Source organism: Malaya genurostris, chromosome 3 (assembly GCF_030247185.1).
Source record: "Malaya genurostris strain Urasoe2022 chromosome 3, Malgen_1.1, whole genome shotgun sequence".
Classification (NCBI taxonomy): Eukaryota; Metazoa; Arthropoda; class Insecta; order Diptera; family Culicidae; genus Malaya; species Malaya genurostris.
In genome coordinates, this window is record NC_080572.1 from 240133560 (window position 1) to 240146092 (window position 12533).

The 12533-nt window shown below is 35.5% G+C and overlaps 1 protein-coding gene across 8 annotated transcripts in view; it reads left to right on the plus strand.

The window, feature by feature from the left end:
- Positions 1-11704, plus strand: part of LOC131435793 (four and a half LIM domains protein 2) — a 412903-nt gene extending 401199 nt beyond the window's left edge. For all 8 annotated transcript variants that reach the window (XM_058603996.1, XM_058603995.1, XM_058603997.1 and 5 more), the window contains 3 exons: positions 9409-9578; positions 9655-9841; positions 9958-11704. In XM_058603996.1, coding sequence (XP_058459979.1) covers positions 9409-9578; positions 9655-9841; positions 9958-10115 — 515 coding nt within the window. In that variant the 3' untranslated portion in view covers positions 10116-11704. The remainder of the gene's footprint in view (positions 1-9408; positions 9579-9654; positions 9842-9957) is intronic.
- Positions 11705-12533: the final 829 nt, after the last annotated feature.

Here is a 12533-nt window from a genome sequence, read left to right on the forward strand (position 1 = left end):
GACGGTGATGCTCTCACACAAAATATTATCCGGTTTTCTTTGATGTTGGGGCAGCAATCCGGTTTTGAAACGCAGTAAAAAAACCATTGTTTTCCTTCTGGTTCACCTTGCCGTATGGAATTTTTCGGATTCTGAATATGAAGATGAATCCCTGGGGATTTGAGTTCGCAAACAGGCCATGTTCATATCTTCTTCATTTCGCTTCTTCATATTTGTCTAATATAAATGTTTTGAGCATTAATTTCCATAAAAACGAGTATCGAAATCGGTTATCTCTTAAATTTTACGCAAATAAATTATGTGTTCGGTGAAATTAGAGTCTCTACAAAAGGAACAATTCCCAAGGTTTCATAATGTTCAGTGATATGGATCATGATGGTATAAAGCCTTTTTTTTAAGAGCTTCTTTATACGGTTGTGAATCCGTGGCGATGCTCCGAGTTTCATTAGACTTACAGTTGACATTTGAAAAGCTTACAGTGAGTTCAATGTGTTTCGAAGTGTTGAAAATTCGAAATATAAGAATAATCTGTTAGGTTAATTGAATTGGAAGAAGGTTATGTAGTGAAATTTACTACTGTGGGAAAAAGATATTCATAATTTCAAAATTCTTTATTTATCTTTTCAAATCTGTTTCGTCCCTCTCAAAGTAATACCCCCTCCCAGCCCCAATACACTTGCTCCAACGTTTTTTCCAATCCTCGAAACAGTTGTTGATGTCAGTTTTGGAATAGCCTCGTAGCGATGCACGTTTGATATCTTCAATTAACTCAAAACGGTTTCCCTGGAGCGGTCCTTTGAGTTTGCTGAACAGCCAGAAGTCACACGTAACTAAATCAGGCGAATACGGTGGTTGCGGAACGATATTGGTTGAATGTTTGGTGAAAAAATCATGAAGAATCAATGATTTCGATTTTGGAACCAATCGTGCTTACAATTTTCTTAGGCCCAAATGATCTTTCAAAATGGTTTTTTATTGATTCTTCCGATATTTTAATGATTCCAGTAAGCCAGTCTCTGACTGTTAATAGTCGATTCTCGAGCATCAATTCCTTGATTTTATTGACGTGTTCATCATCAGTTGATGTTGATGGCCGTCCTGGACGTGGTCCGTCGTCAACGCGTTTTCGACCCTCCTCTGACAACTTGTACCAATCAAAAACACTAGCTTGCGACATACAATTATCACCGAAAGCCTTTTTGCAACATAGTCTAAGCGTTTTCAAATGATAAATAATCGCATGTTATAAGGGGAGAAGCTTTTCAGAATGAATAATTATCTCTACTGGGAAACAGTGATCGCGAGGAATGTTTTGATTATAACAGGGAGAAACCGGAATAAGAAGAGACATATATTTTTTTGGGAAAAAGAAACCAGTTGTCTGGTCCTGTCCTAGCTTTTAGTCAAAATGTGACAGTCGATTACAATTGACTTGAAGCCGAAAATTTTGGTTCTTTGGTTCGAGTTCGCTGTCAAATGCTGTGTTTAAGCAGTGTTCACACCATCACATTTTTCTTCATGCGGTGTTGGTGCAAATCAGGAAACGATTTCGATGGAATATAATCAAACTATAAAATACCACAATTTCTTTTTCTTATTCAAAAAGAGGTCAAATTACTTGTTTTATAGAGAATACTAGACTAGAGTTATTTTTATATTGGGTTTGAAGAAATTAAATTAAATTATGGTATGAACGTAGCTTAACATACTGTTGACAACAACGCCACTAAAACAAAATGTGTCGGTTTCAGGAACCAGCTTCCATAGCAGGCGGATTTTTCCCTCTTAGAAAAAAAAAGTTCAACGGTGGTCCTTCGTTGGTCCAATGAACGTCCAATCAATCGTTCAACGGGAGGCCAACACGGAACCTTCGTTTGCCGATTTACAAATTTTTGGTTACCAACGCAAGTAAGCCATGTGACCTGTTTATATCACATTGCCGCTGGACTACTTTTACTGGAGAATTTCCGAAGTTTTTTCCACTTATTTTTCTTAAACTAACACTACATACCTTTACTTCAAGTAGAATAACAACAAATTTTCTTTCTATATGAAGGTAGCACCTAATTATGACACTATTTTTGCAAGAGAAAAAAACAACAACAAACCATTCCAGCAAACTGAACGATTGTTTCGCGCAATATGCCGTTCAACAAACGCTCAATAACCAACCAAATATTATCGCTTGCTGAGTGGGTTTGGGCAGCTTGATGGTTGTTTTCCACCATTGGAAAAAAAATCTTGCCAAAAAATCCTTTTTCCAGATCTTTAGGAAAAGTTAGTTATGTGAAAATTATTTTTATACATTCAGTACTTCATTGAAAGCATCAACACATTATCAAATGAAGTAAGTGTTTCTGGAAATTCTTCTTACGTTTTCTGTATTGCAACTATTTTATCACTTGATATCTTTTTATTTTCAGTGCAAAATAAACCAAATTGACTTTCCATCCGTCAAACTTTAAAATGGGCCGCAGTTTTAGTTAAAGGCTATAGCAGGATAAGCATGTGAAATCTGCCCCAAAAGGGAATTCGTATTGTTATACCACATTCGAAAGGTCATAGACTGAAAACAATTTTCTCAAAGTTTCAACCCTTTAACTGCCATATTGACGGAGCTAGGGTGGTTCTATTGATTATTATTTTATTTGATTTTTGAAGAAACCCTTTATCCGAAAAATTTGAAAAAAATCAATTATGTTTTAGACATTATGGGGAAGGTTTACAATTGTTTTCAAAATTTTTGAAGATGTATTTCTTCCATTAAAAAATACTTGAAAACTTCGAAACATATTTTTTCCCTCTTCCAATTTTTGCACCACCCCGGATTTTTTAGCGATCAATAAAAAATTTTTGGACATGTTACAGTGGTATGTTTTCATATTTTTAAAAAATGTGGACGACCACAATATTTGATTTTTTCTAAAAAATAAATAACAGTCGACCATGCGTCCCCATCAAGTTCTGATAGAAGGAAACGCATGGTGTTTTGTTCTAGTAGTTTATGCAACTCAAGCGCAGGGCTCAGAAATCAAAGTAGGAGGAAATGAGTTTCAACCTTTGCATAATACATACACGATCATACTTAGGGTACAACCTAGAAAGCAACAAAGTAAGAACTTACTGGTATGTGGTTTATATTTGAATGGTAGTAATATATGAACGTCGCGAGTATCACACATATGAAATTCGGTTGCGGCAGTCAAGAACTAGAGCGGGTGTCAGATTTTTACGTGTTTCTGATGGATGTAATGAAAGAAAGAATGAAAATTTCGTTACAGTTTTAAAAGTGACTGTATATAATTCGATAACTCGATAGTTTTTCATGAAATTGTCTAACCGTTTTGCACTGTGGGATCTCGTACAACGCGGTTTCCTTTTTGCCAGCTCTGTACATTTCACTAAATGCATATCGAGTTGAAACAACAGCAAATTGGATTTTTCTTTTTTATATTGGTGTCAAACAGAAGTGGCCATTGATGAAGGTTGGAATCTATTACTTAGAATTATTGACTGTATATTTCATTTAAATAGGTAATGGGATAAAATATATATAATAAAAATACATTGCTATTTGAAAGCACACATTTTGTCTCTGATTATTTTCGTTTATTCTATAGACTTATCGTCGTCACTTTTTCTGTTGATAGTCGTTGCTAGCTGTTCTGATTTAAGCATTCCTGACTATATTTCCGCCGGTCTCACCTCTCTGGATAAAAACTGAGTATAAGGAAAGGTAGTAAATAATGGCGGCCACGTGTGAACAGTAACCAATAGTTCTATTGCCAGTAGCGCACTCACAGCAACGGCGCTGGATTCCCAAATATCCAGTCGAATTTTTAGTGTACTCAATATAGCACTTGTATGCTTTGAAAAACGAGATACAACTTATTACGGACCCGAATAGTTTTTTATGCTCTGTGTGTCTTAATTAGGTCATCTCATGATAAATCTATAAATCCAAAATTTCTTGGCAGAACATCCTTCTCAAAAGCTTATATTATAAGAACTACTATGTTTCGATACTTGTTGCTCTCGTTCCAATCCAAGGATTGATGATATTACCTTATTAGAACTTCCCGTTCGCAATTTGAACAAAAATACGACCAAATCTTCCTCATTGACACCAGCATATCACGAAGCTCAATGATATTTGGCCATGTTAAACCAGTAAAAACCTGGAAGCGTTCCTCTGAGAGTGAAAATCACTTACTGTATTCTCAGATATTCTCAGATAAAGATAAATCACTTACTGTATTCTCAGATACTGTATTCTCAGATATTTTCTGGAAAGTATGGAGCTTTCTACACAATATACCCAAAAATTAAAGGAATCGATTCAGCGAATGAAGTTTTTTAATACACATAGTCGATAAATGCTTGACTTGAAATTATGCAAAGGTTACAACTCAAAAACGAAAAATAACGCATCACTATTTTCTTATATCTGTTGTTGTTTCAAATTTAAGAATAAATATAAAAATATATAGCGCTATCAGTCTACAAACCATGAAAACCTTCATGAAGATATTCGATTGACGTTTTCAAACACAAAATTCCAACTTTATCTTTATCATACATTTTTTCAGAAAACTATACACATCCCTCGATAACATATCTTTATGATAACTTTTGACACTGTAGAGAAATTGTCATTCTTCCTTTCATTATTCTTTCATTACATCCATCAGAAACACGTAAAAAACTGACACCCGCTCTAGTTCTTGACTGCCGTAACCGAATTTCATATGTGTGATACTCGCGACGTTCATATACCATTCAAATATAAACCACATACCAGTAAGTTCTTACTTTGTTGCTTTCTAGGTTGTACCCTAAGTATGATCGTGTATGTATTATGCAAAGGTTGAAACTCATTTCCTCCTACTTTGATTTCTAAGCCCTGCGCTTGAGTTGCATAAACTACTAGGACAAAGCACCATGCGTTCCCATCCAGTTCTATTAGAAGGAAACGCATGGTGCTTTGTTCTAATAGTCATGTCAGGCGCTTGAGTTTCATAAACTACTAGAAGAAAGCACCATGCGTTTCCTTCTATCAGAACTTGATGGGGACGCATGGTCGACTGTTATTTATTTTTTAGAATAAATCAAATATTGTGGTCGTCCACATTTTTTAAAAATATGAAAACATACCACTGTAACATGTCCAAAAAATTTTCTAGTTATCGCTAAAAAATCCGGGGTGGTGCAAAAATTGGAAGAAGGAAAAAATATGTTTCGAAATTTCCAAGTATTTTTTAATGGAAGAAATACATCTTCAAAAATTTTGAAAAAAAATTGTAAACCTTCCCCATAATGCCCTAAACATACCTGATTTTCTTCAAATTTTTCGGAGAAGCAGTCTATGACCTTTCGAATGTGGTATAACAATGTGAATTCCCTTTTGGGGACAGATTTCACATGCTTATCCTACATGCCTTTAACTACTCGATGAAAAATAACCGCTCGACTGTAAAATTTTACCTTAAAGTTAAAATAATTCGCGAAATGGTCTGAGTTGAGCTGTGTGTTTCATCTGCTAAGCATCTGACATATTCATATTTTCAAGACGACCAATCCAGATTTACCTTACAGTAAAGTTTTAAAAGTAAAACGAAAACGAACCAATCATTTTTCAAAGTCGAACTGATTCCAAGCTGGATCTAAAAAATATCGTGTGTTGTCCACAGTTGGCATTAGGCCCTTTCGAAAAGAAATTTTGATATTTTGAACCAGAGAATATAGTAGTGCAATATTTTGTTTTGATTGCTATCGCAAGAAGTCTTTCTGACAGATCATTTACAACCACAAGTGCAAGTGAGGTTGATTTGTTTTCATCAGGAAATGCCAGCATTAATGAGTGTATTGAAAATAAGCTATCCACAATTTTTTCTTTCAAATTATGATAAAAAACGATATTTCATTCAAACTAAAAATTGATCCTTTATTGTACGAGGTTAAACTTGAGCATAAAGAAAACCGGATGAAATTTAAGTTATTCACGAGTTTTCGAACTTTTGATCGAACGCTCTTCATCAAGTTCCGGACAACTGTTGCATCGCATTTTTTGGACGCTTGAGCCTAATTTTTTTTGAACTCCTGCATGTTCCCAGCTGTCTTGCCAGTCTTCTTGAAGACCCTCTTCACGATTGCCCAGTAACGTTCGATGGGTCGAAGCTGAGGCCAATTTGGTGGATTGATATTTTTCTCAACGAAATGTATACCCTTTTCCGCAAGCCAATTGAGAGTAGTTTTGGCATAGTGAGCCGACGCCAAATCCAGACAAAACAGTGGAGGTGTACTAAGCTTCTTATATAAACGCAGCAATCTCTTCTGGAAACACTCAGATCGATAGATTTCTGCATTTATAGTTCCAGTAGTGTAAAAAATGGTTGACTTCAAACCACAGGAACATATTGCTTGCCATACCAGTACCTTTCGACCGAGTTTCTCCACTTGAATCGACCTGTCCGCATCGCTCACATCCTCCCCAACGACGACAGTAAAGTATTGTGGACCTGAAAGGGTTTTTGAGTCCTCTATTACATAAGTCTCATCGTCCATCAAAACGCATGCATCTGGATACTGCAAAAGACGCGAATACAATTTTCGGGCCCTTGTTGCTGCTTGCTTCTTCTGTTTTACACTATGTTTCGAGATTTTCTGCTTCTTGTAGGTCTTTAGGTGATTTCGCCTCTTGATACGCTGGACCGTTCCGACACTCGTTCCTGCTGTTTTGTCTAAATCACGTATTGACATTGATTTGTTCTTCATGATTAGAGATACCACTTTTTGGTCCAGTTTCGGGGTGGAAGAACCGGGTTTTCCGCCTCTTCCTGGTAGCTCATCCTAAGAATAATGTTCCCCAAACTTATTGATTATGTTTTTAGCACAAGCTTTCGATTTATATTGGAAAGTGTAGAGAATTTGCAATAATGGCTCCGTAATAATCAAAAGAGAAAGTAAAGAAAGAGAGGCTCTCATTTGCAGTTAGGCCCTTTTGTCGTGGGACTATCGAATTCACGTTGAGATGCTTATATCACTCATTTGTATGTTTTCGTTCGGCACTTCAGTGAAGGTATTGCACTTCGGTACAAAATGTGAGTGGCAAATAGTCTGCTTAGCGGTTTATGTTGAACTGCGAGATGACTTTTTTTTTTTTTTTTTTTTTTTTAAATAACTATTTATTGGAATATGAGTTAAAATTAAATTATTAAGATTTTAATTGGGTGTTCAGCCACAAGTGGTGACTTTTCAGCCCTGTTATATATATATATGATTTGGTTATTACCATGAAGACATCATTTGCTTCCGCAATTCTGAGATTTTTGTGTAGGGAAAATTCTAAACCTACTTGTATTGTGTAATGGGGAAAAGGAACTTATATACTAACTTACTAACTAATACAGAGAGCGAATCGATTCAATTGAAGATTGCATCGATTTTTGTCGGAATTTGCTTATAATATTATGTGACATTACATCTAATGGTTCTATATTTGTGAGTCTGTGTAACTCATTTGTACTAAACCAGGGAGGACGCTTCAGAATCATTTTCAGAATTTTATTCTGAATCCTTTGAAGCGTTTTCTTCCTGGTGGAACAACAGCTTGACCAAATTGGTACCGCATAAAGCATGGCTGGTCTGAAAATTTGTTTATAAATTAACAATTTGTTTTTTAGACAGAGCTTAGAATTTCTGTTTATAAGAGGATATAAACATTTAATATATTTATTACACTTTGCCTGGATTCCTTCAATGTGATCCTTGAAAGTGAGTTTTTTGTCATACGTTAAACCTAAGTATTTAGCTTGATCAGACCATGTCAATTCCAAGCCATTCAATTTGAGAATGTGATTATTGTTTGGTTTAAGAAAAGAAGCTCTTGGCTTGTGAGGAAAGATAATTAATTGCGTTTTTGCTGCATTTGGTTTAATTTTCCATTTTGACAGATAATCACTGGAAATATTTAAACTTCTTTGTAGGCGACTGCAGATCACTCTTAGATTTCTACCTGTGGCTAACAGACTTGTGTCGTCACAGAATAGCGATTTCTGACAACCAACGGGTAGATTTGGAAGATCAGAAGTGAAAATATTATACAAGATTGGAGCTACACTCGAACCCTGCGGAACACCGGCTCGTACGGGTAGCAATTCAGATTTACAATTCTGATAGCTAACCTGAAGAGTACGATCAGTTAAATAATTTTGAATCATTTTGATCAAATAAATAGGAAACTGGAAATCAGACATTTTTGCTATTAAACCTTTGTGCCAAACACTGTCGAATGCTTTTTCTATGTCTAGAAGAGCAACTCCAGTGGATAACCCAGAAGATTTATTTGATTTTATCATGTTCGTTACTCTGACAAGTTGATGAGTAGTTGAATGTTCATGACGAAATCCAATCTGCTCTGGTAAAAAAAATTGAATTCTCATTTATATGAGTCATCATTCTTAACAAGATAATTTTTTCAAAAAGTTTACTGATAGAAGAAAGTAAGCTAATTGGGCGATAACTTGATGTTTCTGCTGGGTTTTTATCAGGTTTTAGGATAGGAATTACTTTAGCGTTTTTCCATCTTTTTGGGAAGTAAGCTAATGAAAAACACTTGTTGAAAATTTTAACCAGGAGTCTCAAGGCAACATCGGGAAGATTTTTAATAAGAATATTAAAAATTCCATCATTACCAGGAGCCTTCATGTTTTTAAGTTTTCTAATAATTGATTTAATTTCATCAAAATTCGTCTCAATAATGTCATCGTGTGATAACACTTGGGTTGAAATATGATCATATTTCAGTGAGACTTCATTTTCAATAGGACTCACAACGTTCAAATTAAAATTGTGGACACTCTCGAACTGCTGAGCAAGTTTTTGAGCTTTTACGCCATTTGTAAGAAGTATTTGATTTCCTTCCTTGAGAGCAGGAATAGGTTTCTGAGGTTTCTTAAGAACCTTAGAAAGTTTCCAGAAAGGTTTAGAATATGGTTTAATTTGTTCAACTTCTTTAGCGAAATTTTCATTTCGCAAAAGAGTAAATCTATGTTTAATTTCTTTTTGTAAATCCTTAACTATGTTTTTCATAGCAGGATCACGAGAACGTTGATATTGTCGTCGACGAACATTCTTCAACCGAATGAGCAGTTGAAGATTGTGCGAGATGACTTTATTCCCTCGAAGCCTCAATGAACACAGTTCCATCCGAACTATAAAATCCAAGCGTTTTGACAGCAGTTGGGGTCGAAACTGAGTAGTGTTTTGCTTCAAACAAAAACGAAGTATGAGCGCCATGAGCGAAATATTTGTGCTCAATATCACGAGAAATTCCAACCATTTATAATTCGGCAACCGATGGACAATGAATATTACTAAATAAAATCATTTTCTCTTTCTCATTCACAGGAACCAAAAAGATGGAATACAAGACCAGACAGTGGCACGAGAAGTGCTTCTGTTGCTGCGTCTGTAAGACGGCCATTGGCACCAAATCGTTCATCCCACGTGAGCAGGAGATCTACTGCGCCGGGTGTTACGAGGAAAAGTATGCTACCCGTTGTATCAAGTGCAAGAAGGTAAAATCTGAGAACAACAAGATTGAAAGACAACAGACTTGTCATACTGAAACACTCATTCATCTTCTTTCGGCAGATCATCACCAGCGGCGGTGTAACGTACAAGAATGAACCGTGGCACCGTGAGTGCTTCACCTGTACCCACTGTCAGGTGTCACTGGCCGGACAGCGCTTCACCAGCCGCGACGAGAAACCGTACTGTGCCGAGTGTTTCGGTGAGCTGTTCGCCAAGAGATGCACATCCTGTATCAAACCAATCACTGGTAGGTGTCAGGTGCCGTGAGAAACAAGTCAAGGAAGTCAGCTTCAACTTTTGATATTTTTGTTATTTGCTATGATCTTCAAACTTAACGCGATTTATTTATTCCCCAAAACACAGGAATCGGTGGTACTCGCTTCATCTCGTTCGAGGATCGTCACTGGCACAACGATTGCTTCATCTGCGCCATCTGTAAAACGTCACTGGTGGGCCGTGGTTTCATCACCGACGAGCAGGACGTCATCTGTCCGGAATGTGCCAAGCAGAAGTTGATGTAAGCCGCGGAAGCTACGGCAACCATAGCGCAAACCTATCTCAGAGAAGATGCACCAGGAAACGTAAACCTCTTCTACATTTCACTGCAAAACAATGAAAGTAACTAAACAACAACGAACAACAGCGATTATATTCTAAAAAAAAAGCCGAGAATAACATACCAGGAATTGATCAGTTGGAACCGATGAAATGCAAAGATTTTTTTTTTCTGATAGATAGTGCGAGATGGAATGAGAATGGTTTACTGCAGCAGCAATCTGTATAAAAAAAACATAAACAATACAACAACAAAAAAAAACAAAGCCTTACAACCGTTGTCAACGAGACAAGCAAATGGCCAAGTTGCTGAAAATAGTTTCAACAACAGAAAGAAGAAAAAAAGTGGTGGTGTCCCTTTTCATTTCAACGAGAAATTTGTTTCTTTACGTACATTTAGGAACTTCATTGTATTTAAATACTGTTTTCTATTTATCGCATGCATATTTTTCTGCGAGATGGACGCAATTGTATACTGTTTTGCGTGTGTAAAATTTAAGCTATCGCCATGATGAATGTTTTAAAAGTATCAAAGTATTTTGCCTTGCGCTATTTTGTTAAGTAAAATTGTTCGCAAACATATATTTATATAAACGAAACAGAACAACTGCTTACGCTGTGAATATATTTTATGATTATCGAAAAAAAAGCTTTTCTATTCTTACTGTGACACTAAAACACAAACGAGATTAGCGGGAACGGCCTATATTCACTAAAGTTGCCTTCTACTAAAATACCAACACACATAAGCATACTAAAAAACCAAACACAAGAGAGGAAAATTATTATATGTATCGAAAGTGAAAGTGACAAATTTTAAATAATTACGTTCTAGTTTTACAGCGCTTTTAAAAACACACACACACACACACTCAAAATAGAGTATTTATGTAGGATGGCGAGAAACAATGCTTTAATAAAATAAAAATGAAACAAAAAACACGAAATAAATCTAACACTAAAACGCTTGTCTCTCCTCCTTCTCTTTATGTTACGTGTTGTTAATCGTGAATATACATATATACATTAAAAGAAATCAATTATTAAACCTAAATAGGCGGTCAACGAAACAAACAAAAAAAAAGGTTAAAATCAAACAATGAAGCAAAAAAACTAGACATCTATGAAAAAGCTATTTAACATTACAGTTACTGATGATGATAATCCTATATGCTACTAGAAAGATAGAGATGATGAAGCAAACATTAATCTAGTAAACGGTAGGGTCCAAATTGTAGCCGAGCCGTTTTTCTTCTTCCGTTGGTTTCATTTATTATTTTATAGGCAGTATATCGTCTAACGAGTATTTTACTGTTTAAATTATTTATTCATTAACACACAACACGATTACCATTTTTTTTATTATTATTATTATAAAAAGAAGCAAGAATATTATTACGATTATTACAATGTGACGAATGCGAAGTACGTATACAATATATCAAACAAACAAACAAACAGGAAACGCTAATCATTTATTCACCACTTCTTTGTTATAATTATTAATTTTAGTAGTATTCGGATTTTTTTGAATAAATAAAATATCTCTCCACAAGATGTTTCTATTTTCATTTCTTGCTTTTAGGAGAAAAGCCCGTAAAGACTCTAATAGCTACAGTCATCAAATTTAAAATAACCGAATTTCTACGCTTAAAATTTTCAAATGTCTTTGAATAAACGTGTTTGAGGATATCGTAACATCGATCGATTATTCGAGTGATCGATTAATAACCCAGATAATCGATTGTAACTTATTCGAATAGTTTGAAAATTATAATCGATCATTGAATAATCTAGTAATTCGAAAAATCCGACATCCCTAAATGTGTTTTAATGCTTGGGTGTCACGCACAAATTACGTCACGCTTTAGACGAGGGGATGAGGCTTCCAACATTGTGACAAATTGTAACAATGGTGGGGAAGGAGGTACTTGGCAATACGTTATGGCACGTTTTAACTACTAAAGTGAGTAGTATCATAACTGCAATTGTATTTTATTTTTAAATCCGACTACGGATTTTGGAGATTTGAATCGACTAAAAATACCCATTTGATACTCACTGGGCATTAGTGCAACCTTGAGACAGATTGAATTATGCTGTCACAATTCCAGGGCTTGTCTGTATCCTTACTCAATGCACATCCAATGATGTCATAGGTGATGTCTGACAAAAAGAGGTAACAGTACGAAGAAGGAGAACAAAAAAATAAATGCGTTTCTGAATATTCTGAATATGCCAAACTTGTCAGACATTGTCCATCCTTGAACAAACACTACGGTTTGTTCTATGGAAGAGAAGCCATCTTCTGATCAAATGTGATCTCTTTTTCATTTTTGAACATATGATGACCGAATCATGTCTTTTCTGTTATCTTTTGGAGC